At 55.2% G+C, this 26,786-nt stretch overlaps 2 protein-coding genes across 2 annotated transcripts in view; one reads left to right on the top strand and one right to left on the bottom strand.

The window, feature by feature from the left end:
- Positions 1-7,433, bottom strand: part of OTOF (otoferlin) — a 92,887-nt gene extending 85,454 nt beyond the window's left edge. Inside the window, 1 exon segment of the mRNA XM_045978640.1 lies at positions 7,355-7,433. Coding sequence (XP_045834596.1) covers positions 7,355-7,433 — 79 coding nt within the window.
- Positions 7,434-11,051: 3,618 nt separating this feature from the next.
- FAM166C (family with sequence similarity 166 member C) lies at positions 11,052-25,684 on the top strand. Its single transcript, XM_045978615.1, has 4 exons — positions 11,052-11,125; positions 21,422-21,695; positions 22,868-22,980; positions 25,536-25,684. Exons 1-4 carry the CDS (start codon positions 11,052-11,054, stop codon positions 25,678-25,680), a joined length of 606 nt encoding a protein of 201 aa, XP_045834571.1. The 3' UTR covers positions 25,681-25,684.
- The last annotated feature ends 1,102 nt before the right edge of the window (positions 25,685-26,786 follow it).

Raw genomic sequence — 26,786 nt, forward strand, 5'->3', positions numbered from 1 at the left:
TTAGCTTGGGGCAGGGGGGCGGAAGCCAGGGAGTAGAAACTGACTTTCAACTAAGCCACTGAGCCCTTTGGCTTTGGAAAAAAAAAAAAAAAATAAGTAGGAACAAAGACTGTTGAGCCACTGTCTCAAGGGTGGATCAGTCCAGGCAGGAAGTAGACAAGGGCTTTAGGTAGAACTGATCACATGGTATTCTCTGTCTCCGGAGACCCTTCTGGAACTGGCAGTGCGAGGAGCAGTCACTGTCTGATGCTGCCGGGATGGGGGCTGCAGAGTGGCCCCTCCCCTCACTGCCTCTGTTCCGGCTGCACCCGTGGGCCCTGCTCCTTCAGGCGTCACCTCTACCCTGGGGCTGCTCTGTGCCAGGCACTGTGGGGGTCCTGCTGCCCACTCTGGAGGAGCCTGCTTTGTGGCTCCAGGTGTTTCCACACCATCATCTCATGGCTGGCAGAATTCGGGGTGTCAGCAGGAATCCCAAGGAAGATCAAGCAAGGCTCTGCCCACAACCTCCCCCCACCCCCGCCACCAAATCCCCCAGTCCATGGAGTCCCTGAGAGTCACAGTCTATTCCACTCCGGTCTCTCTAGAAGTCTCCAGCAGGTGCCTGAGATGCACAGCGAAATCCTTATGCTGACAGAGCACTCTACAGCGTGTAGAGCCATTCACACACACCGCCTTTTCCACTGGACCCCAAAGCAGCCCTGTAAGGACTCAGGCATATCTCACCTTCTCCTAGACCTTCACGTATCCCCTGGACTCCCAAACCACGGGGCTCCAACCGCCTCCCTGGGCACTCACAGTACCAAGCCAGATCTCTGGCATCCTGGGGGACATTTTCACTAGAATGACCGACAGACAAGTCTGTCCTTCCTGTGCCCCCACCCCCAAACCTGCTCTTCCTCGCATGGCACGCTCCCCTCCTCCACCAGCGGCCTCACCACCCCCAGGTACCCAAGTACGAAATCCAGAGACACTCTGGTCCTGCCCTCTTGCTCACTATCAACTCCAGATTCGCTACCCCCTCTCTGAACCCATGTCATCTCTTCTGTCCAAACCCACAGCTTCCCCGTTAAGACACCGTCCTCTGCCTGTACGGCTGCCCCAGCTTCCTCCCTAGGCTCCCGGTCTGGAGTCCTGACATCCAGAGTGTCCTTTCCAAAACCAGATGTCCCCTGCCCATTCTCCTACTAAAAGCATCAGCTCCTATTCACTTAAAAAGCGGAAGTTCAAACCCTCTGTGTTTGGGCCCCGCCTCCCTCCAGGGCACACTCACCCCATCCCCAGCAAGCACTCGCTGCTCCCTAAACCCTTAATTGAGCTCCACGCCATTACATCTGTACTGATGTTAGCCCTTCTGCCTGGAATGCGGCCATTTGTAGGTTTTGTCCCAGCTAAGAAGAGTCAGCTTAAATATCAGCCATCCCCCATGCCCCTGCGGTAAAATCTCTTCCCTGGTCCCGCGTATGGCCCAGCTTCATCTGTTGGCTTCAGGGCGGCTGACTTTGGCCAACACCAGTGCTGCTGGTTTGCTCCCACCTCCCTTTCCAAGGGCTTTTCTGCCATCTTTAACGAGCAAGTGCTGATGCGCCCTCTCAGGGCGGCTTCCAGACCTCCTAGACAGCATGGGCTTCCCTTGCCTCATGCTGCCTTGCACCTGCACCTCTCTTTCCAGAATATTCTTCATGCTGCTCGTGGTGACTGGGGCAATGACTGGTTTCCCCTTGAGGGCAAGGACCATGTCTTTTTAATTTATTGCTGCACACCAATGCCTAAAATAACACTTGAGGGCACATGGCTGGCCCTCACTCAATATTATGATCTGGATGAATGAAAGGAGTGAATGGATGAATGAAAAAATCCTTGGTTTACAAAGCACATGAAAATGCAGCTTTTAATGACGAGGAAAAAAATTATCACGTCAATGAGACAATCAGAAATTTGATCACTGACTGAATATTTGGTAGTATGAAGGGGTTATTTTTTAAGAGTGATGTAATATGTGGGTTTTAAAAAAAAATGAGTCTTTGTCTTTTATAGCTTTGTACCGAATATTTTCAGATGAGATGGTGTGGCGTTTGGGCTTTGCTTCCAAATAATTTGGGGTATGGGAGGAGGAGGAGGGGAGCAAATGGGACAGGACTGGCCAGGAGTTGACGGAGGTTAAGACTGCCCCGGGAGAGCCTGGGGGCCAACGCAACACTCTCCCAACTCTTGCATGTCTTTGAGACTTTCCATCACAGAGAGTTAATAATAAAAAAGGGATTAGGCCCAGCCCTGGGTGTAGGTGGGAGGGCTGTAGCTTTTATGTTATGAGTAAAGGTGGGTGAGACAGCCAAGGAAGGCATTGCAATTCAGGGAAATTATGTGCGAGCCTATTCTGGAGCACATTTCCAGAAGCATTTTTGCTGAGGGCCTTTGTAGCAGGACACAATTTTACAGTCTCTTCCATATCATGAAAACACCCTCATCAGAGCAGGAGAAGCCTGGGGAATTTCCAGTGCACTCTGCCTTCTCTCTCAGTCTGCACTGGCTTGCTCTGGGTGGGAGGGGGGTCATTTACCACCTGGGAATTTGGACAGAGAAGATCTGTCCCCAGCCTCGCTCCCAGACGGTGAGGGGCCTGTGTGTGCTGGGTACAGTGGAGGAGGTGGGAGGCACAGCAGACGCACAGAGCTGGGTTCACAGACAGTGTGGGTGGCAGAGTCTGTCCTAAGGGTCCCCTCCCTTCATCCCCTTCCGTGGGGGCAATGCCCACCCCCTTGTGTGGGGGGTGACACCTAGCCTGCAAGCTCTCAGAGAGGAGATGTGGTGCAGGACCAGGGATGGCGGGGGAGCCTCAAGACAGAGGTCTTACTTCTCATTAAGAGGGAGAGCTCCTCCATTTTAATGGGGAAAAGAAATCTAATTTGGAATCCCATTGGTCCCCACAGCCATGAGTGGGGACATCTTGTCCCCTGTGCTGAGGTCGGGACCCCCGCATCCTCCCATCACTCTCTCACCTGACCCCATGGATTCTGGCTCATCTCCCTCACTGCCCCCACACCCTGCCTCAACTTCCCTGCAGCCTCTGCTCCAGCCCAACCTGGAGCTTCCCAGTCAGGGTACTCAACTGGGATTTCCCTCCTCTGGCCTCTGGTCCCGCCAAGTCCCTCGCCCAGAATGGCCTGGCCTCCTGCAGCAGCCCCCCCTCACCCCTCCTTCTGCGTCTCCACCTGTCTAAGAAGGAAGTTACCAGCCCCTGAGCAGCCTGCAGTTTACGGCCCAACCCTAGGCACAGCTTGGCCCTTCTGAGTCGGTCATTTCCCCATTATGCCCCACGCATCTCTGCTCCCCTACCCAATTATGGGACCCTGGCTCACCTGTGAAACCCCACTCTGTACCACATGTTGTATGCAGCTGTGCTCAGAAAGAGCGTGTTCTACGAAGGGCTTGGGCCACACATGGCCCCACTTGCTTCTGACCTGTGGGCCAGAGCTGGGCTCCCCCGCGTTTGCTAGAGAATGGGGTCAGCTTCCCTCTGTGGCCCCAGAACTGCGGCAGTTTCTAAAATACCAAGTGCCCTAGCTGAGCTGTGGGAGGAGTAAGCACATGGCGCTGCAAGGGAGGGGGAAGGCTTCCTGGAGGAGGGGACGTATGAGCTGGGCCTTGAAGGATGGATAGAATTCATATGTGTTCTCAAGATGGGGGGGGGGGGGTTGTTCCAGGCAAAAGAAATCAATGTCTCAAGGTCTGGAGAGATACAGGATTTGTATCTTTGGGAGAATGACAAGAAATTCAGGGTTATGGCAATGCAGTAGGGTGGGCTGAGGAGAGGAGGAGGGAGAAGTCTTTGATAAAGCAGACCTTTACCGCTGGTTCCATCACCAGTTCAAATGAATTACCTGGAGATCAGACCCAGCCCCCAGACAACGCCCAACTCACACATCCAACCCCCAAACCCGCCATCTTGGCCAGAAGGCTTGGGGATGAGGAGTACGGAGGGACCACGGGCCTGGCCCCAGACAGCCTGTCCCTACTTTACGGGCAACCCAGGTTCTCTCCCTGGGTTTGGATGGGCTGAGCACTGGCCAGAGGCTGGCCCAGAGGAACTTACAGGCTCTTCCACCCTGTGTTACCCGGTTTTGATTGATGCTAAGAACTAACTTAGTACTTGAAAAAGGACAAACAGTAGGAGAGTCCTGCTTCTCTTTGAGTAGTGACCTGCCATCAAGATGGCTCCTTTCCAGACAGCCCACTCCTGATTCTGGCTGCAGGCCTCTGAGTTCAATGAGGACCACAGTCTCATCTTGTTCACGGGAAGCTCTGGGGTCTGGGGTCTGCGTGCATGATGTGGCCTGGGGGCCAGGACTTCTGGTGTCTCCTGTGTGACCCAGTGGACTGTATCTCCTGCAAGCAGGGACTGTGTCTTCACCCCTAGGGTCCTAGGCCTGTCCACAAACTTCCGCGCGTACAGTGAGTGAAGGAATAAGGGCAGGATCAGGCTTAGAGTGAACGCACAGCCCCCATGGGAACAGGGCTCTCAGGGACAGTCTGCTCCAGGCCCAGGTTCCTGAGGAGCATCTTAGCCGGCGGGTCCCTACAGAGCAAAGGACAGGCCCGAGTTGCTCGCTCCTGGCACAGGTCAGGAAGTTCTCAGAGGTGCTCTCCTCTCCCCTGAGGAAGGTGGGCTGGAGAGAAGATGGCTCGGGAGCCAGCAGCTGCCCCCCAGGAGCACCGGAAAGGGCTGCCTCGCAGACCTAGCAGTCATCTGAATGCCCTTCCCTCAACCTCCTCCAATGCCCACTCCTTCACTGAAGCAACCCGGCGACGTGCTTGTTACCCACACGGCCATTTTAAAGATGAGGACTAGAGACGGGAAGTGAGAGGCAGAACCCAGTAGGACCCAGAGCTTCTGACTCCGTATCTAGAACTTTTTCCACAGCAGCCCCTAAGGGTCCCGGGGGGCACAGCACGGAAAGGCAAGCTATGTTTCAACCAGCTCATCCTGTCTGCCTGGGCCACAGCCAGAGGGCCCAACCCACTAGGGCTCCCCGCACCCAAACTGTCACTGAGCTCCACTCGCGGGACTAGGGGAACCCAGGGCCATCCTCTCCCTCTGACTATTCACCAGTTTCTGATTTCCCCCTGCGGCCATTTGCTTGGAAAAGTGAGGCTGTGTATGCCAGGAGGGGCTGTGGAACATTCTGGAATGGGTTGCTTCCTCTGAATTGTTGTTAATGTTGGGCTTTTGGGGGTGTTTCTGGTTGTCAGCTGCTGGCAGCCGCCGAGGAATGGCTGAGACATCTCTCATTGTTATAAAGGATGCTTTCTGGAAATCCGTTTGCCATCGGCCCCTTTCTGATGCCCAGCTCCTTCCCCTAGCTCTGTCTGTGGCCGCCTGCTGCAGGTGCACCGCTTGGAAGTGGATCTCCCCACTCGGTCCAGAGGGCCCAGTGTGCAAACCAGCAAATTCCTGTGTGGTGGGTTGAGGCTGGAGGCCCAGGGATCAAAGGAGATCAAAGGAGAAGGGGGCACATCAGATAGCATGCTCTGGTTGACCAGGAAGAGAAAAAGGGGGCTTGCAGGATGGAGCGCCCAGGGAAGGGGGTGAGGTTCTGTGCCCCAGCCCCTGCACTGAAGCCACAGGGGTCTTTTTGCCTCTGGGTCCTGGTGTCTCTGCCTGCAAATGCCTGGTTGCTGCCACGGGGGGCTGGCGGGTCGTGGCCGCAGGAGCACAGCACTCTGGAGCCAAGCAGCCCAGTGCTGCGCTGTTTGTGGAGCCCAGGGACAAGTTTCACAGATGAAGGGACACACTCGCTTTTCCTAAAGCCAGCAGGTGGCACACAGATCCAGGGTGCTGCAGACAAAGCCTTCCTCAGGCTGGTGTGGGAAGCAACAGGCAGCCTGCCCACCCTTTCCTCCCCAACCTGCCTGCAGGGACGCTGCGATCCCCTGCACCCCTGCCCATTCTGTGCACAACCTGGGCCTCCCGCCAGAGCCCATCTGACGGGGGGGGGGGGCAAGGTGGGCATGGGGGCTACGGTCCCTGGTCTCACCTCTCCTTTGTAACCCGGGTGCGGACGTGCACCCAGCCTGGGCCTGATGCTCACTTTGCTCTCTGGTCTGTTGGGCTTCTCTCAGCTCCTCTCCCATCCCCCATCCTCATCCCTTCTCAGGAAAAAGGGCCATGTCTAATGAGGAGTGCCCTGGCCTTTGGTGAAAGGCTATCAGAGATGCCCCTGGCCCAGAGGGCTGGGCTGTGGCCAGTCAGAAGCCAAGGCGGGTGGATGGTACGCACAGGGAAGCCCGATCTTATTTTTTTCTACTTAAAATCCTTGGAGGTTGCCCACTGTCTTTAGGGTAAAGGCAGCCTTGCGTCCTTGGTTCCGCCTCTCTCCTGCCTCAGCTTCTGTGCTTACTCTGGGCTCCAGTTTCATGGATCCTGTATTTATTCTGTTCCACGTTCCAGCTCCTCTCCCAGCCTTCAGCCTCCTGTCCCGGCACCAGCTCTGCCCTCACCTCCTCACCTTGCTCTCTCCTGCTAGTCCCTTGAGTTTCAGCTGAGGGACTGCCTCCTCCAGGAAGCCTTCCTTGATCACTCTGCCCCAGCCCAAGTCGGGTGCCGCTTCTGTGGCTTGCGTGCTGCCCTTGTCCCTGTCCTCATCATATCAAACACCTGTCCTACTTGTCTGCCCACTGGTCCTTCTGTCGCACTGGAGGTGGGCTCCTCAAGGACAGAGCCTGGGTCACGCTCAGCCCCCAGGCTTGGCACATAGATCATAGTAAATGGCTGCTGGAGGCATGAGAAGGGAGGAGGGTAGGAAGAGAATTGATAGAGGGGAGGCCAGTGGGGCTCACAGGATCCCTGCCCACCAATAGATCCACAAGAAGCCAATAGTATCCTCAACCAGAGAGCCCCTGGCTGCCTGGTTTCTGGGGAGCCATGCTACAGCTTTCAGTCTGCAGAGGCCACCACCACCCCGAGCCCAAGGAGATCTTCTGGAGGGAGAGGGAGAGGAAGAATGGGCCCACGGAGGCTCTACGGGGCTGGGCCTCTTCGCCGTGGGTCCCCCTGAGCTCCGAGAGGCGGTCTTTACCTCTACTTCCCCAGGACCCCCTGCAGGCAGAGAACTCTGCACCCTACCAGGCACACTGCATGTTGGCAAGTACAGGGAGGGACGGACACAGACGCAGACAGGGCGACACAGGGGACCCTGACAGGAAATCACAGTGGCCAGTCAGGCCAGGGGGAAGAGGGCTGCCCACGAAAGGCCTCATCGCCCCAGCCCTGCTAGAACTTTTCCCATCCATCCTCCCTGCCCTGCCTTATGCCCATCAGCCCAGAGCTAGGGTCCCTCTAAGACAGGGGATCCCCTACCTCGGAAAGTCACTTTGGCGATCCTGTCGCCCCTGCCCCGCAGCTCCAAGACCGTCTTGAGGTGGACAAACAGAGCCATGCTGGCGTGTAGAGCCTGGACACTGTCGGCGGGCAGGAGCGGCTGGGAAGGAGTGAGTCTGGCGGAGCTCGGCTCACACGCACACGCCTCCCTCCTCTCCCTCTCTGCTCTGCGGCTCCCGACTCCCGCGCCCCCTCGGATGCTGCCCACAGAGACCCAGGCAACAGAGCCAGAGAGAGGCTCCCTCCAGCGGTTCGCAAAGCTCACAGCCCTGCCAGTGCCCGCCCCTCCAAATTGTCAGCCCAGTGCGTATTGGGTGTGTGTGTGTGTGTGTGTGTGTGTGTGTGTTGTGTGCCCTGCGTGCAGCCCTGGGAATGCAGGCTAAGAGTCGGAGCGGGAATTCATTATTCAGCAGCCGCCTGCTCCTAGATAAAGCCCTGCTCAGCCTCTCCTGGCCCCCTGGGGCTGACACTCCTGCCCACCTCTCCATCCGGCTCTGCTGTGCCCTGCTAAGCCAGTGCAGCCGCCAGGAGTGGGCAGAGGGGCTCGCACACGAGTGTGAAGGGTGAGTGCAAGGAGCCCTACCATCTGTGTGCACAGGAGGCTGGCCTGTTGCACTGGTGTTTCCAGGGGATTCATGCCCCCAGTCAAGCTGGCCACCGGGGCTGCCGGTGTCCGTGAGGCTCAGGGAACCTGGATGGTTCAGGCCTGGCTGGGTCCCACTGTGCCACGTAGAAATCCCAACCCCCCCACCCCCACGCCCGCTGGAAAATCAGCATCCACCAGACACCATTGAGCCTGTGTCTGGTGGCTGCTGTCAGAAAGGGAGCCCTGAGAAAAAGGAGATGTTACTTCCCCCATCTGCTCTTGGGGACATTGTACCCCCAGGAGGTGGGGTCCTGACCTCCTGCTTTGGGATCCCTGGATCTGAGAAGATGGTTGCTCAGGAGCCAGGCTCTGCATGGTGGGAACTGCCCCAGTGTGAAGGCGTCAGAAGCTAATGTTCTACTGAGGGCGATGCTTAAGGCAGCTGGCCTCACCCCATCCTGGGCGCGGGGATGGAGAAGCCTGGGCCACTGAGCCTCACTGGAGCAGAATTGTCAAGACTTGTGTCCAATTAGCTGCTGGGTTTGGGGGGTGCAGGGAAGGGATATCTGGCAAAATTTCCAAGGACTGAAAAAGAGCAGCCGTCTCTTCCAGCAACATACCCCAGGAAAGTCTTATAACGAAAGGGAGCCCAGGGACCAGGATTCCGGAACCCAGAGCCTCTGCAAGTCCATCTGCCCCTTCCTCTGGCTGGTCACTCTGCAGGGAGTGCTCTCACTCCACACTGCCTTCTGGCCCGGACTCAGCCCAACTGATGCCCAACCCTGAAAGTGCCCTCTGCAGCCACAACTTCGCTCAGACCGGGTGGGGTTCTCATCTATGCCGCCCCACCCCTCTCATCTCCCTGCTTCGTTCTCACCACGGGGAGACCCTGGTGCCCTGCATCTTTGCAGTTCCAGAGCCTCGCATGGAATCCTGGGTATAACAGGATACCCATACAAGGTTGACGGGATAAGGGGAACAGAGCCTAAAGGTTCAAAAAGGAGAGCATCACATTTTCACAGCATGCTAACAAGAGGTTACTCCCTTTGAATTCTACAGTCCAGTGACCTGCAGGATGTCACAGGAGCGTCCTTCTGGATGATTCCTTGTTACATTGCCTTCTTTTTCTTTTTCTGTTTATGTTCTATTTCCTTCTCTCCCTTTCCTTCCTCAGTTCCTGCTCTCCTTTCTCACTTTTATCTAGCCACAATGAAGTAAAGAGTATTTCAGTCTACTGTGTTTATTGAATACAAAAGAATATCCACCAAATTTTAAAAACCAGGTAAGTTTAATGTCTCTTTAAAAAAAAAACCAAAACAAAACACTAGCTTTATTTGTTAGACTTGATAGGAAAAAGAGATCCATCTCCTCCCCAGGCCCTCTGGTGGTTCTCTCCTGCAGGGGGTGAGTGAGTCTCAAGAGGCCTGTGCCTCTTTAGGAAAAGGCCCATGAACTTGTCCTAAACAAAGCATTGAGCTTGGCTGAACCTCAGTTTCTATATTGATAAGATGGTAGTAATTCCACCCCGCCAGCACACAGCACCCCTTAGCCAAGCCAGCTGACCCTCTGAAACCTAACCCAGACCTCACCTTTTCATTTCCACTCTACCTACTATTACACATTTCTGTAACTGTCACTGTAAAATTTATTCAACATATACTAGCTCCTCCTGGTACCAGGTGCTGGGGATTCAGGGGTGATTGTGATACGGTATTGGACCCCAAGCAGAAGCCTCGCTGGAAGGGTCCTGGGTTCCGGGCACCACCAGCTGGGAAGTCATGACGGGGGAGGGAGTGGGCACTTGACCTTGGTGGTGGGGGGCACCTTCCTGGAGCCCAGCACACCCGAACTGAGAGCTGCTCTTTTACAACTTTTACAAATGTTTTTCTTATTATTGCTCTTATTCTGCATGGGGAATTTAGAAACACACAGATCTGACTGCAGTTTGAAGGACTGGTGGAGGGTCTTTCCGTCTGGTCTGCAGCCACTCATTCCGGGACAGTCTCTTTTCCTTCCCAGACCTCAGTTCCCCTGCTTCTTGCACTCTTTGGAAGCCCATGGCTCCCCCCAATCCCATTCTTATCTCTCAGCGAAAGCCTTTTGACAGTTCTGGTTGCAAAAGCGTCCTGCAAGTTCATTAGTGTCTGTGCTCTTCATTAGCTGCCATGTACAGATTCAGACTGTGAAGATGACACTTCTTGGACAAGACTGAATGAAACCGTGACGGCCGAGGGTAAAAGGCAGAGCCCTCTTGCTGATACCAGGACTGCTGCAAGGGAGCTGGGAGACAGGTTTGGCTCCAAGCCGCAAAGAGCATGTCGCCTTCGAGGCTGTCACGGCTCTTTCACGTCCCAGTTAAAGACCAGGGCTGAGATGAGGGTCGCTGGAGAAACGGGGTGTGAGGGCACCGGTTGCAGGAGGGAGCCATTATTATAAGGAACCCTCACCGGGGACTTGGGTAAGTTTGCTTTCTGGTGCAAACAAGCCAAACCTGTGGGCTGCACTTCGGAACTGAGGACCGGTGTACATCACACATCCCAAGATTGCTTTTTGCCCCTTACTGATAAACCACTCTCGTGGAGTAGTGTGACAGGCAAGACGAGGCGAGAAGGAAGTTCCCAGGGAGGAAAGAGAGGAGGAAGACAATTCCCTTTGAGGAGCTGGGGTGCGCGGGCAGAGCCTCGATGGGGCTGTCGCTTTCTGCTCCGCCTCCTCAGCAAGGGCGCTGGGCCGTGTCCCGAGTCCTGCAGGGGACAGAAGGGCACTCAGGGCGCATCCCCCGCCGGGCCTCTCCAGCGAGTTTCCACCTTCATCCCGCATCTGGGCGCCACCACACGCGGACATGCGGGGAAGCAGAGAGATGAGCCCATTCCTGGGCGCGGGAGCCCCGCTTGGGGGTGAGCGGCGATTGGCGGGGACCTCGGGAGAGCGCGCTTGGGGAGGTCTGGGAGCCCCCTCCGGAACTCGGCTTCCCCTCGGCCCAGTCTGGTTGCCAGGCGCGCGTTGCCAGGTGACTCTGGGCTGTTTACCGTCGGGCGGGGAGCCCTGGGGCGCCGGGCTCGCTGCGCGCTCGCGCTCGCCGCACCCACCATGGCTTCCCGCAGCGCGGGCACGCTCCTGACCGAGTTCAATGCCGCCTACGTACCCCCCGGCCTCATGCCCGGGTAAGGCCGCCGCGCACCCAGGCCCCCCGCCTGAACTCCGGGGGTCGGAGTCCCAGGCTCTCCCTCACCCCAACCCTCCTCTGGCTCTGGGGTTTGAAGGAACAGAGAGCGCCAATCATTCACCTGCTGGGTGGCCTACCCCGGGGCTGGTGCGCTCAGGGTGGGCGGTGGCTGGGCGCCGGCAAGGGCTCTGCGTGTCCCCCTTTATAGAAAGTGGATCCCCATGGAGTGGCCCGGGGAAGGGGGAGGAGCGTGAGGTTGGTGTTTGGAGACACCTGGGCGGGAGCAAGAGCGTGGGGGGCCCAAGAAGGGAGCAGGCTTTTCAGGCCCCGGCCGCGGTGGTGCACCAGGATTTGGGCAAGAGCCGGATTTGTCAGATGAAGGACTGCGGCAGACCGGGTGGGCGCCTGGGTGGGTTTCAGAGAATGTGGCACGGCCTGTGGCACGTGCTAGTTGTTGCTGAGAGATGTGCACTGGCCTCCGACCTTGTGGTCGCTTCTCCCACTGATCTCACTTAATCCTCCCAGGACTTCCCGGTCCCCAGATGTGCCTTGCCATTAGCATTTTCAGATGCAGGGTCAAACCTACCTTTCCTTTCTCTGGCTGCTATCAAGCTCCAAACATCTAAGATGCAAGTCTGAAGGTCTCTTCCATTCTGTGGCCCGTGTCCCACGGGTGTCTGAGATTTCCACTCCCAACCTTTTCTCCCGGAGTGTAAGAGTCTCTTCTCTCTCCCACCAGTTGCCCTGGGGCATGGAGAGAAGGATGTCAAGCCAGGGGTGTTAGAAAAGGTGGCTTATGATTTTCCTATGATCTTTTCCTTCATTTAGGCATTCTTTTGACAAAGACCTGCCAAGCACTTGAGCTGTCCCAGGTGTTGTGATAAAACAAACAAGCAGGGGGCCGCCCTTAGTGGGTAATCCCATAAGGTTTAGTTCAAAGCCACCTTGGCAGCCCTTGATAGTGGTGTTAATATCACATCTTGGTGTTTACTGTAGGATTTCATTCTATACATTAACATATTTTTTTTTCTTCAGCTCCCTGCCGTCCCCAGGTGGGACCTAACCCTCCCCAAGTGTCCCCCACTCTGTGGGGACCTAACCCTCCCCAAGTGTTCCCCACTCTGTAGGAGACCAGGGGAGGCTGCATATTTCAGAAGCGATTCTGGGTTGGTTCTCTATCCATGCCATTCGTCTGCGGTTCCCTCGAGCACCCTGTTCTGTTATTGATCTAGAAATTGTGATAACAGGTGAATCATAAAGAAGGCTAGCTCAGTCTGTACCCGAGGCTTTTGCCACGGATCTTTCTGGGAGGGGTAGGCTATCCCTCAGATCCTCATCGGTGAGGAATGAATGAAGTTAGCTTTTGTTTCTAACTGCTACCTCATTTCGTCAAGTTAATGAAAGAATCCAAGGTTCCCCCACCACGCTTGGATAATTATTATTTTTGTGTGTCTTTTCAAATATTAATCACAGGATTGTAAGCACAGCGTCTCTTCTGACACTCAAATCAGCCCCCTTACCAGTTTTATTCTCAGCAGCAGAGAATATTCACAGGGGTAAGGACGGTGGAGATCATGTAGCCCAGCCCTGTGCTGCTCCAGATGTGGTCACTGAGGTCTGCCAGGGGGAGTGGGGGGACTTGCCTCAGTTGCAAGCTGGTGACTGAAGAGCCAGCATTGTGAGCCCCCAGGCACGAGCACCTACTATGTGCCAGGCACTGTGCGGGACTCCTTACAAACTTTCTCTAAAAAACCTTTGCTATGACCCAGATGAGAGATGAACCGCTTATCTAGGGTCAAGTTACCCCGCCTTGTCCGTGTGACGTCAGCACCCAGGCTCTCCTCAATCCCTCCAGCTGTTATCTGTTACCATTAGTTAGATCCCTGCCGTGCTCAAGGCCTGATTCTGGGTACCAAGGGAGACGGGATGCTGCTGGGCTTCAGGCTCATTGCCAGGGAGCTTCACCTGGTCCCTTGCTGCTCTGGGCAGCACAGCCCACCCTCCTTGCAGTAGGGAGGGAATTCTTGGGTCCAAGTACCGGGATTGTAAGTCTTCTCAAGGGATGAGACTGACCTCAGTAGGGCTTTGTGCCTCCTGCTTGCACATCAGATCTAAGTGGTATCCAGTCCCTTGCTCTCAGCCTCCCGCCATGCCTCAACAGGCTCTTCATCCAAGCCCTTGAGCCGCCACTGTGCCTTCATTCCTGACGGGACTACTGCTGCCCCTGACGCTCCCAGCTCTGCCCAGGGCCTCTCCCCAGGAGCAAGGGCAGGGGACTTCAGTTCCCTCCCTCCCTTCCCTCTGTCTTCTTGGAGGGGCAGTCTGGTCTCTCTCTGCCACTGAGTTGGGCCTGAGCCTTAGGGGCCGCAAAACCCTAAAGTCAGTGTATTCTGCTCTCAAGAGGACATTCTCAAGATGGTAGTCGCACAAAGGTGACTGTGTCCCCTTGCCCAGAATCCCTAGACAACCACCTCTCTGGAGGGAAAAAGCCTTGATCTGTAGCGTTCATCCCCTATCTGTAGCATAAACACTCCCACCATGGCTGATTTCAGGCTATCGTCACGGTGTCCGGGTACAGAGCTGGGGAGAGACGCAGAGTAGTTCACACACCTGATAAATCCACCCTACACACACAGGAGACACGACTAAGCTCCAGAACACGGACGGCGGCAAAACAGTGACATCATTAGGTAGTGATCAGTTTCGAGTGTTTATTACCTTCGTTTTCAATATAATTTCTTTAATTGTGACTTCATATACTTTAATGTTTTTTATAATTCATTTTTTAATACTGGCTCGTTTAGCAGCAGCTTGGAAAAACCCTGGAACTTTAGTAATCAGCTTCCTTCAGCCGTAGGAGCCAGAACCAGCCTCCTCTCTCACACCCCTGCCTCCTGCCAGCTGCTGCAGGCCTGAGGCGTCACCTCTGGGCTGAGACAGGTGTGGGCCAGGACAGGGGAGCCCCTTCATTTCTGCCCAGGCCCTGGCCATGGAAGTGCAGCCCCAAAGACAGGCCACTGCGTCCTCGGCTACGAAAGAAAGGCCACATGCCAAAGGGATGTAGGAGAGTCCAAGCACCCAGATAGGCAGCTGATGCCTCTCACGTAGCCCAGCAGAACTGGGGAGACTTTCTAAGAAGGGGACCAGGGGCTCCTGGAGACCTAGGCTTTGTCTTTCTAGAAGAATCATCAGCCTTTTAAAATGTGCTCCACATGTCAGTTCATTTCAACAAATATGTACAGAGCCTCTCTGGAGGACCAGGAGTGACGGGATGCGGACAGGAGGAGAACACCTCCCTCTCTCCCCACGGACTTTGTACTTCAGAAAGAGACTAGACTAAAGGCACAGGTAATTACAATACAGCCAGAATGTGACCAGAATGTGACCACAAACAGAGACGCCTGGCTGGCTCAGTTGGAAGAGCTTGGCGACTCTTGATTTGGGGGTCAGTGAGTTCGAGCCCCACATTGGGTGTAGAAATGACTTAAATACATAAAAACTTAAAAAGAAGAGTCACAAAGGGCACAGGCAGTTCAATGGAGAGGGCAAGCATGGTCTATGGTTGGCTCCATGGAAAAGTCTTGGAAATGGACCTTGAGGGATGGCAGGGAGAGGAGGAGGAGAGGCGTGTCTTTGGGAGGGGGGATGGCCCGAAGAAAGCTGGAAGTGCTGACCAGATACGCTTCCAAAGCAGCAAAAGCCTTTTAGCTGGAGTAGAAGAGCTATGACATGGAAGTGGCTGGGAAAGTTGAAAAGACGCTCCCAGAGGCCCACATCAAGCAGGGCCTAGAGCGTCTGGCCCCTTTGTACTTAATTTCCTAGACGATGGGGAGCCCTTGAAAGTTTTTGCCCAGGGGAAGGATCTGATGGCCCTGTACTCAGCAGGAAGTGTCTTCAAGAAGGAGGCCCGGGTGGAATGAGGATGTGCTGAACAGTCACAAGTTAATTAGTTAATAAGGCTGCTCATGGGATCTCTGATGGCATGGTAATTAATTTTAATGTCAGGTATGGGGCCAACCAGGGCCGTCAAGAGGCAGGGAGGGACTGTTCACTGTGCTCACAGGGATGCACACAGGATCGTTGCCTGGAGACCTGGCTAGCACCGTCTCCCAGCTCCTGTGCAGGGGGCCAATGAGCCCAGCAGCAGAGGAGGGCATCAAGGAGGAGGTGTGGCTGCACCATAGGGCCTGTTGGCTCTCCCGTTATGCAACCTGTCTGCATAACAGACAGCATTCCTGCTGTTCCCCTCTGTTCTTTCCGCCATGGCCGGCCATGCAACCTGTAACGACAGGCCTTTGGAAAGCTCTGCCGTAGAACCACACGGGGTCCCGCTCAAGGCACAGAACCGCGAGTGCATCCAGGGGACACAGACCTGGCTTGCCCAGGCGTGCCCTCTGAGTGCTACCGGAATGTGGTAGCACCAACGTACGCGCACCTGCGTCCCTCCCGGAGCAGCAAGCCCTGAGCCGGATCCGGAATCCAACCCATGGAGGACTTCGGATTGCGGATTGCGGAGGAGAGGGCTTCTGTTCTATTGGGATGCAAATATCTTGGCATTCAGAGAAGGTGGAAAATCGGGGAGCAGAGGAGGACTATGGCAGAGAGCCTGGGGGTGGTGAAGACAAGAATCACGGGAACACGTCACATTTCTATAGCTCCTTTCTTCCGAGGAACGCAAAGGCCCCCGTGGGTGGGACGTCCTGTGCCCACGTGCACTCTGCAGATCAGAGCCAAGCCCCTTGGGAGCAGTGTTCTGGGACGCGGTGCCCCCTGGCTTTCGGGACTCCGTCTCCTCCCGGACGTTTATTGCGCACTAGTCCTATGCTAGGTTCTGTATAGGTGCTGAGGCTGGAGGAGAACAGATTAGCAGAGGAGGGGGATGACTGTGACACACTCACACTCAGCAGAGGGGAGTGGTTAGGGAAGACAGAGAGCCCTGGTTCTGTGAGTGGGTGGGGAACCCCGGGGGCAAGAGGGGACATGACGTCCTGGGGCGAGTGGATGTGTGGATGTGTGCGAAGGCTCAGAGGTGTGGACAGCCTGTGAGGTCCCAGAGACATGACGCTTCTGGGGCCTTGGGCACCCGTGGGGAATCGAGAAGGGAGAGGTGAGCCTTGGTGCTGTGATGCATGTCTGAGAAAGGTCATTCTGGCTGAAGTGTGGATGGCAGGCCGGGAGGGTGAGACTCGGTCTGGGAGACTGACTGGGAGACTCGAGATGGTCCTGGTGAGCAAACAGCCAGCCTGGCAGCCGTGGGAAAGTCACAGGGCTTAGGGACAGAAGAGGGGGATGGAGAAGGGTGGATGGCTGAATCCCAGTTTCTGGCTGGTGAGGGGTGAATATGGGTGTCATTAAACCAGCCAGAGCTATCCAGGAGGAGGAGGAGCAGGCTGGTATTCATCCTTCTGCATCTGGCACTCGGGGGCAAGCCCTGTGTGGACAGCTAGGAGTGTGGATCCGTAGCTGGGAGAAGAAACACAGAGACATGGCTCTGGGCATCCTTGGTGAACGGGCAGTATTGGAAGTCTAGCATAAATGAGCTCTCCCAAAGGGAGTGGGTCTCTGAAAAGGACGAGGACCCTGGGGCATCTGGAAGCACCTAGAAGATAAGCCGAGGAAGAGAACGAGCTTCCAGGCCGTCCCCCTCCACACTGAGGTCCTCGTCAAAGTCTGACCCCAGTGGAAGGTCCTTCATGGGGTTCCACCAATACCGCCCCCTCACCCTGGGGAATGGGCCTCCCTTCCCAAATTTAAAGGCATCAGAGCTCCTGCATGTACACCGTGTACAATTCTGGATCCCCGACACCCGGCACACAGTAGGTTCGCACTAAAGTAATTCTTAACACTATCTCACTGTCTTAAAAAAAAAAAAAAAAGATACACGTACAAAGCAGGGGGAAAAAAAAACCACTCCAAATCCAAACACCTAGAGTTAACCCCTTTTTAGTTTTTGGTGAATTTCCTCCCACCGTCCTCGTTGTGCATCTGTTCAGCAAAAAAGACTCGATGGCTGGCTGGCTGGCTGGGTGGATAGAAAGATAGACAAAGCAATTCTATAAAAATATGATCTTGCTACATTTGCTATTTTAGAACGAAAATCACGAAATGTAAACTTACTAGGACTCCACCGAAGAGAAGATGTTGGCATAAAATGGAAGAATACCCAGACGTTAGATAAATGCTAATCCAGCTCAAGAAATATTAATTCCTAAAAGATTTCTCTAAAGGAGAGGGAGGGAGGGAGGATAAAAACCATCCAGGGGTGAGAGTCACTGTGTTGTGTATTTTTCAACGACACGTTTTAAATTTAGTTGCCATGGGTTGACTCTGCTTATAAATTCTTCGTGGGTGCGCTCCCATCACCCCTCCACCCACCTCCCCAATTTTTGTTGCCGAAATTATTTTTCCCTTTGACAGGTTTTATAACATTTCCACTCTGTGCTGCCACCAGACTTCACCTAGCTGCTATTTCTAGTTCCAGGACTGAAATAGATTTGAAACTAACCACCCTACATTCCTGGGTATTTCTTTTGAATCATCTCTTCCCTGGCAGATTTTTGTCACTGAGTGCTACTTGCAAGGAGAGCCTATGGGTGGCTTTGGTTCCTGAGCTCTTTCTTGCCAGGAAAGGACCAGCGGCTGCCTTTTTAACAGGCTGGTCGGCTGGCCAGTCTGATGTTCTTGGGTCACGCTCTTGTCCCTACAGAATGCTGCGGACAACCTTTCTTTCATTTTCATGCTATCCCTTTATTATCTTGCTTCTATATCTCTTTATTATCTTGCTTCTACCGCTCAGGTTATGTTTCTTGCCAATGAGTTTCTTCATCAGCGTGAGTGTTGCAGAGAGAGGCTGAACCGAGGATGTTGGATTTGGCAATTGGATCATCTTGCATTACCTTAATGAAAAAATGCAGGCTCACATTTAAGCTAGGGTGGGGGTGGTGAGAAGTCGGGCTGAGGGAGGTCAAGGAAAGAATGGGAGAGGAAGAAGCAAAGGCAGAAGGTGCAGAACATTCCACGGAGAAATTCAGGAATACAGGGAGAGAAAGGGTGGGATTCTGCAGCCTGGGAAAAATGCACGCAAATATGCGTGTTTTGTAGGCAGAAGGGAAGAAGCTAAGAGAGCGGGAGAGAGTATTGATGACAAGGCGGGAGGACAGAGGCTGAGAGAAATAGAGAGAGACTGATGGGGGCAGGGGAAGGGCAGGAGGGGAGGCTCCAGACCCAGGAAGTGGACGAACCAGGGGAAAGAGGAGGACTCGGGCCCAGAAGTGGCCACGGTGACCTCACAAGCATCACTAGCCCTGCCATCTTTTTGGGAGAGAAGGAGACTGAGCCATCGGCCAGGAACTTGGGAGGAGCGAGCAGAAGGGCAAAGGCGGGGGGGGGGGGTGCGGGTTAGGGTCCCGAGGGTCATGGTCTCAAGAGCAGAGAGAAGCCACAGGCAGGAGAGATAGGGCTGGACCAATGCCTGAGTGCAGTGGAACTCATCTCCCCTCGCTCCCTGCTTGAGCCCAGGCAACCTCACGTGCTATAAGATTCTAGAAAGGCACAGCTGGCGAGGGGAGGTTGGGGCAGGAAGTAGGGAGGGGCTCCTGTTCTGTTTTGCCTGCAGTGGAAGGCCTGGTAGTAATCCCCCGGCTTGGCTTTCCTGACTCCCACCCGAAGATGGGAGGAAGGAAACTCCACAATGCTCTCTCATTTTATTGGTGGGGGGTCGAGGCCCAGAGCAGCTGCCGCAGGTAACCCTGAAGCTTGGACCTCGGACCCCAGTGCCCTGTGGCCTGGGGAGTCGGGGAAGCCTGCCATGTCGCAGGGATCCCACAGGCTCCCTGCACTCCCTGGGGCTCCCCTGGTAAGAGAACTCAGCTGAACGGAGAGGAGGTGTCCAGCCTCCCAGCAGGGGAGGCACCGGGGGAGGTGCTGGGGATCCCTGCGGCACGGCGGTCCGTTGGGCATTTGTGTGAGTGGGTCTGACTGGAAACATCACTAATGCTGTAGGCATGCAGCGACTCGTTTTCTTTGTTCCCTAAACATTTCCGTCCCAGACCGCATGCCAGACCTGGTAGGGCAAACTGGGAACCCAGAGGGAAGACGTGAGCCAGCTGTGCTCGAGACACTCCCCGCCTCGCGGCAGAGACAGAGACAGGGACAGTGATGAGAGCATTCGGAGGAGGTTTGGCTAGTGGTGGGGGTGGGCAGAGAGCAGGACCCACCTAGACCTGAAAGAGGTGGCAAGGAAAGGATCTTCAGAGAAGCGATAGGGCTGGTCTGTTTAAAAAAAAAAAAAGAAAGAAAGAAAGAAAAAAGATTTATTTATTTGAGAAAGAAGCAGATCATGAGCAGGGGGAGGGGCAGAGGGAGAGGGAGAGAGAGTCCCAAGCAGACTCAGTGCTGAGCGTGGAGCCCGGCATGGGGCTCGATCTCACGACCCTGAGATCATGACCTCAGCGGAAATCAAGAGCCACCCAGGAGCCCCACACAGCAGGCCTTAAAGGATCCTTTAGTACTGGGGGCAAGCCTCAGGAGCCAGGGGAGAGGGCAGGCATTCCTAATGGCTGGGGGCACAGGGCAAACCCCAAGGGAGAGACAAGCAGGGGGAGGGAGAAAGAGAAGTTACATGGTAGGGGCTGAAGAGGGAGGCGACGTCAACTCCCAGATGGCTTTGAATGCCATGCTAAGGGCTTGGCTTTAGAAAGGTCAGTCCGGGGGCACCTGGGTGGCTCAGTGGATTAAGCCGCTGCCTTCGGCTCAGGTCATGATCTCAAGGTCCTGGGATCGAGCCCCGCATCGGGCTCTCTGCTCCGCAGGGACCCTGCTTCCTCCTCTCTCTCTGCCTGCCTCTCTGCCTACTTGTGATCTCTCTGTGTCAAATAAATAAATAAAATCTTTAAAAAAAAAAAAAAAGAAAGGTCAGTCCGGCTGGAGTATGGGAAAGGGGTGGGAGGGAAGAACTTGGTTGGGAGGATAGGAGGCTGCTGCGGCCATGGTCCAGATAAGAGGCAGCCTGGCCCAAGCTCGGGATGGTGTGGAGCCCCGGGGTTTGGGGACCGATGGCATGAGATGGATGAGGCTGTGGGAGGTGGATGCCAGGTTTCTGACTTGGCCATCTGGCGAGTGCTTTTCACCGAGATGGCTAGCTGTTGGGGAGGTGGTGGGGAGAGAGAGTGTCTGGGCCATCTCAGGGAGAAGTCCTGTGTGCCACGGTGTACGGAAGTCTGAGGGAACTTCTGGGCGGGAGATGAAGACCAAGGGCCAGCCACCCAAGGGTGAAGGTTAAGGGCTCGGCGTGAATACCATCTTCCCAGGGACAGGACGGACTCCAGAGGAAAAGAGCAGAAAAGGCGCATCACGAGGGGGGAACCAAGAAGGAACAGTCAGAGAGGCAGGTGAACACCAGCAGACAAGGAGCGAACATTGTCCTAAAATCCAGGAGTGGCATTTCGAGAAGGCAGAGTTCACCAGTCCCCAGTGCTATAAACGACCCGGGATGGCCTTGTCAATCGCCATTTCAAGGGCACTATGGGGTCCAGGCTGGGTTTTAGGGTGTGAGAAGCACTGACAGGGAAACTACTGGTCTCTGTCTCTTGCACAAAGTCTGATGCTCCTGTTTCTTGGGGGTCGCCCGATCGCCCCTCACTTGGCCGCAGCAAGCCTGGCTTTCTGTAAATCTCACCAGACAGGGGCTCCCTAGTGTCCTGTGCGTGCATGCGTGGGTTGTCCCATCTCTCCGAGGGGCCCCGCTCGCCAGCCCCTGTCCCTCTCGTCGGTCTCCAGCCTCCAGGTTTGCAGAGGGTGACGGAGCTCCTGGCAGCCCGTGTGAGGGGCGTGTCGCAAGGTTGCTAAGCTCGAGGCAGGCTGTAGCACGTGAACCCAGGCCTCGGCTGCAAGCGACAGCATTGTCCCACTGCTATGTTCCCACTGACTTCTGACGTCCTCTACCCTTAATGAGCCGGTGGCAGGAGGCCTCCCCATCTTCCGAATGGAGAGTGACTTGCCTACAGGCTTGCTCGGGGCTCAGGATGGGACCCCGGGGCTCTTGCTCCTGCCTCAGCCTCTGGTCTGCACGGATGACCATCCTCTAGGGGGAGGGAGAGGCCCAGAGTCTCTTTCCCTCATCCTGCCCCAGAGCCCCAAACTGGGCAGCGCCTCTGAGGGAAGCTTCTCACGGCCTGGAAGTGACCCACGGGGCCCACGGGCCCCATCCCTGGGTTTTCGGGGCCTCTCTTGGAACCAGCCCCGGAACCTTGCGCTGATCTCCCCTCCTGTTCTGCTACCCCCATTACCATGGCAGGTACCAAGGCCATGTTCCCGGTGTGGCCTTCGCCTTCGGCTCCCCCTACGGCACCGCCACCCTCAAGTACTTCCAGGACCAACGCAACGCAGCCCTGGAGAAGAGCCACACTCCCTTCAGCACAGGCGGCCACTTCCCAACCCTCTTCTCCTCCAACCCCGACCTGGTGCTGAGCAAGCGCTCCCACACCCGGGACCGCTGGCTGCACACCTCTGTCTACACCCGCTTCAACCTGGACAGTGACCGCTCCACCCAGCTCGCGGGGTTCTACCAGGTGGGCTGCCCTGGGCTGGGCGGCTGCCTCCTTTCCCCGGTGGTTGGAGGGAGAGGGTTAGAGCGATGACGGGGCCAGAGGAGACCTTTCACCCTCAAAGAGTGACTTTGCTTTTTCTGAGCCCCTGAGCTGGCAAGGAACCTAAGAGTGTGGCTAGGGGGCGCTGGGGACAGGGCTCAGGCTCGGTTTCCTAGATGGCCCCGCACCTCCAGGACTCCTGGGGCTCTTGCCCTTGCTCACCTCCATTGCTGGTAGAGTGGGAGCCTTTGGGGATGTGCCCGCCCTCCCCTCTGCCCCATAGCCCAGTGGACTGTCGCTTGCTTCCTACTTGAGCAAAAGGCCAAAGATTCACCTTCAGGTTGAGCCCACCCAAAACAGACATAGGATCCACTAAGCCTCCTGCCCCGACTGTACTTGCCCACGTGGGTCCTAGTGACCACCCGATGCCTCCCTGTCTCCCAGATCTCTGAGGATGTACCGGGGAGTCAACTCCAGCCCCAAACACTAGCTGCCTGACCCCTGGTGTTCTGGTCCTGTCTCTGTGGCTCTTAAAGCCTCCTCTCAGTCTGGTTCAGACACATCCTTGTGGACACAGGCATTGACCACTGACGTGCTTGCCCAGCTCACAGGGGCCAGGGCTCATTCTCTGCTGTGTTCCTAGAATCTCCCCTTCCACCCTCCCGCAGTATGTTGCCAACAACCCTCCAGCCCGAGTTCAAGGACACGGGTACCTCCTGGTCCTCAGGGCAGAGAACCGTGTGAGAAGGCAGCCTCTCCAGGGAAAGGATCGGGTCAATGCTGTGTGACATCTGGGGGATGGGGGACTGTGCCAATGGACACGGAAAGACCTTTGGTCTCCATCATGGGGGGCGAGGGGAGGGAGAAACAAACTGTGTCACCTGTTCAGGCAGAATTCACATACATTCCTTTTGCTGGTCCCTTGTCTCGTTTACTCTCCCTAGCAAAGCTGGTGTGGTGTGGGCCATTATCCCCATTAGACAGATGGGCAGCTGGTCTCAGAGAGGACACACAGCTGGGAACTCCAACAGGGGCATTAGGGGAGGCAGCCCCCTGCCCCTTGCCCAGGTATAGGCAGGCAGGAATGGCAGGTGACCCCAGGTTGCTCCTCCAACACTAACAGCCTGTCGTCTCCTCCTTGGGTCGAGCTGTAGATGGCACAACAGCATCGGAAGTTCTATCTAGACAAGACGGGCATGGTGCCCCGGGTCCCCTACTTCGTGCTGCCTGTGAAGGAGTGGGAACGGTACCCCCTCCCCACCGACCTGTGAGTGCCTGCCCTCCCTTCATTCACGCGTTCCACAAACACATGTCCATAGGCACCTGCTTTCAGCCAGGCATGCAGCCACTCAGAGTGAGAAATGAGTTAAGAACTGGCCCTAAGGAGCCTATGGTGCAGAGGATGACAGTTACACAGCAAGGGGTCAGGGTGTGGGCAGCCTTGCAGCTACACTAGTCCAAACGTGGGCGCAGCTGCTCTGAGCAACAAGGAACTGCTGCCCTCTGGTGGACACAGAGGGCACTACACAGAGCCTGGAATTGGTACCACACACCCCCCCACCCCCCCACCAGCACGGACCAGGCTCAGAAAATGTTCTCCTCTGGACTGCAAAATAGCTTTCAAAGTCCAGATGTCCATCTAACGAAATCTGAAAGTTCCCCACTGCCTGAATCTCACTGCTTTTATCCAGGAGAGTTGCTCTTCCCAGGGAAGGCTAGCTCTGCTCTGGGAGATAATCCAGACACATGTTTGCCTTGTGCTCCCTCCTGACACCAAGGCATGGAAATCAGAAGTCTCTGCTGCCAAGGTGTCATGTGGGAAGGAAGCATCAGGTGGTCAACTGGAAGGTCTTGGGTTTCCAACTATGTGCTGACCCTTTGCTTGCATCGAGAGCCCCAAGCCTTGCCACCATCATTATGGATAGGGCAGCAGCACTTTCCATTGAGATTAATGGGTTTTAAAGACACAAATTTACCTGCCTCTGTAGGTTCCTCTCTGTAACATAGATGGGCCCATTTTATAGATAGGGAAACAGGCTTAGTGATGGCCTCAGAAACTTTGCCGGGTAGAAGGTCTGGTTGGAGGTAGAACCTGGAGAAACTGAGATCTCCTGACACCAACTCTAGGACTCCGAGTTGGTCATCTTCACCCCTTGGGTGGCTCTGAGTCAGATCAAACTTGGAGGCAGTGTGGGGCCTCTCCTGGGCCATATTTTCTTTTGAGATCACTCTGGGCAGGACCTGCACCTCCTACAGCTGTGGGGAGCCTAGGATGTCCCAGCCCCACTTCTCCAAGTTATCTGATGATCGCCATCACCACCATCACCAATCCCACCATCCCCACCATCAGCACCATTACCATCATCATCACCGTCATCACCACCATCACCATCATCACCACCATCAACGTCATCACCACTATCACCATCATCACCATCACCATCATCATCACCATCACCGTCATCACCACCATCACCATCATCACCATCACCATCACCGTCATCACCACAATCACCATCATCACCATCACCATCACCACCATCACCGTCATCACCACCATCACCATCATCACCATCACCATAACCGTCATCACCACCATCACCATCATCACCATCATCACCATCACCACCATCACCATCACCGTCATCACCACCATCACCACCATCACCACCATCACCATCATCACCATCATCACCATCACCACAATCACCACCATCACCATCGCCGTCATCACCACCATCACCATCATCACCATCATCACCATCACCATCATCACCGTCATCACCACCATCACCACCATCACCATCACCACCATCACCACCATCACCGTCATCACCACCATCACCATCATCACCATCACCACCATCACCGTCATCACCACCATCACCATCATCACCATCACCACCATCATCATCACCACCACATCACCACCATCACCATCACCATCACCATCATCATCGCCATCATCACCATCACCACCATCACCGTCATCACCATCACTGTCATCACCACCATCACCACCATCACCATCATCACCATCATCACCATCACCATCACCACCATCATCACCATCATCACCATCACCACCATCACCATCGCCGTCATCACCACCATCATCATCACCACCACATCACCACCATCACCACCACCATCACCATCACCACCACCATCACCATCACCATCATCATCGCCATCATCACCGTCATCACCATCACCGTCATCACCATCACTGTCATCACCACCATCACCATCATCACCATCATCACCATCACCACCATCACCATCACCGTCATCACCACCATCACCATCATCACCATCACCATCACCACCATCACCATCCCCACCATCAGCACCATTACAATCATCATCATTGCCATCACCACCATCACCATCAGCACCATCACCACTATGACCACTATCACCACCATCATCACCATTTCTTATAATGTTTGTTGAGTGTTTCCTCCTTGTCCAGGGTTACTGAAGTGCTTTATAAGCATTATCTCATTTACTCCTCAAAACAAAGCTGAGACGGATGTACTCACATTAGTCCATTTTATATGGGTCCACTTCCAGCAGGAGCTGAGCCAGAATCTGACGCCCATGTTCTGTCTGACGCCCATGTTCTCTCTCCGAACCACTCTACCGTCGTGCAAATACCAGTTATTCTGATCTCACCTGCAGGGTGGCTTATCAGATGTTGGGCTGATGAGAAGTCAGCAGGGTCAGGATGGGCTAGGACACTGGGTACACAGGGCCGCTGTTGGGCATCCCTTCCCCCGCAGGCTCACTGCCTCATGCTGGCTCCATCCTTGCCCCCAGCCCTCCTCTGACCCCGGAGAAGAAGTGGCACCTTCTAAGAGCATCCCCTGAGAACATGAAGACCTACCAGACGTTTCCCTCGGGGAAGAGGGTCTCCCCACAGGAACGGCAGAAGAGAGATCTCTACTTTGAGTTTAGAGCATGATGCCTGGAAGCCTGGCTCTGACCAGATTGGCTTTTTGGAATAAAATCTTTAGCCATGACCAAACCTGTGGTCTTCTCCTCTGAGCTCCAGGGACATTTGGCTACAGCAAGAACATGCCCGAGGGTCACACAGCACTGCATCTTAAGGACTATGGAAAGTTCAGCTCAGGGGTTCAAGCCAGTGGAAAGCAGTGTCCCGTGACCTATGGGCCCCCATCACCCCTCCTCCGAGGTGGGAGCTGGTAGGACCAAGAACTGTAGGGCTCCCGAGCCTGGGTGGCAGGTCACTCCGGGACAGAGATACCTCCCATCTGCTTCCACCAGTGTAATCGAGGAAGCCCCATGATTGCATGTCCGAGAACGAAGGTGAAATGACCACAGAGTCATTGCACGGGGATCAGATACAAAGGAATTCCAGTTTGAGCCCTGACTTGGCATCATTAGTCCACACACTTGCCTGTGAGGGAGGTGGCGTTATCCCCACTTTACTGATCAGGACACGGAGTCTCGGAGGTTAAGAATATTGCCCAAGCTCCCACAGCTTAGAAGAGACCCAGGGTTTGGACCCAAGCCCTCGTTCGTCCACTACATAACCTGCCTGTTGTCCATGCGGAGACTCGGGAGGTGGGAATGACACAGCCTGGAGGCCCCCAGGTGCCTGAGAGAAAAAGCTGCCTCCGGCAACCTCTCTCTGCATTCTTCCCAGACAGGCACGGACGGGCTGCTGTGGGGTCTCTCCTGGGGACTATTTCTGGAATAGGACGGGAGGGGGTGGCCCAGGACTGAGCCATTCTTCAAGGAAATGGGAAGAATGGGTTCCCCGGTCACATGTCTGAAGTGGGGAGTCTGGAGTGTCTGCTCTCACCAGGCTGCTGTTCCCACTTCTCTGTGGCAGGGGGCGGGATGTGGGGGACAGTCCCTCCATACACAGGATCTGGGATGGAGACCTCAAGCCAAGGTGTATCCACATGACAGGTTTTCTCTAACATTCCAGCATCTCTTAGATTTGATCAAGGGACTCCATCCATCAATGGGAAATTTATTACATCTTGAATGGGCGAGTCAGGACCTGAAGGCAAAGAGACCACTGCAGGTTCAAGTACATGT

Source organism: Meles meles, chromosome 15, assembly GCF_922984935.1.
Source record: "Meles meles chromosome 15, mMelMel3.1 paternal haplotype, whole genome shotgun sequence".
Classification (NCBI taxonomy): domain Eukaryota; kingdom Metazoa; phylum Chordata; class Mammalia; order Carnivora; family Mustelidae; genus Meles; species Meles meles.

What these genes read in the sequence shown, in the direction of transcription:
- FAM166C (XM_045978615.1), top strand. Translation starts at nt 11,052, where the DNA reads ATGGCTTCCCGCAGCGCGGGCACGCTCCTGACCGAGTTCAATGCCGCC. An exon ending in CCCCCCGGCCTCATGCCCGG is followed by an intron (nt 11,126 to 21,421) that starts GTAAGGCCGCCG and finishes TTACCATGGCAG; the next exon opens with GTACCAAGGCCATGTTCCCG. An exon ending in TACCCCCTCCCCACCGACCT is followed by an intron (nt 22,981 to 25,535) that starts GTGAGTGCCTGC and finishes CCTTGCCCCCAG; the next exon opens with CCCTCCTCTGACCCCGGAGA.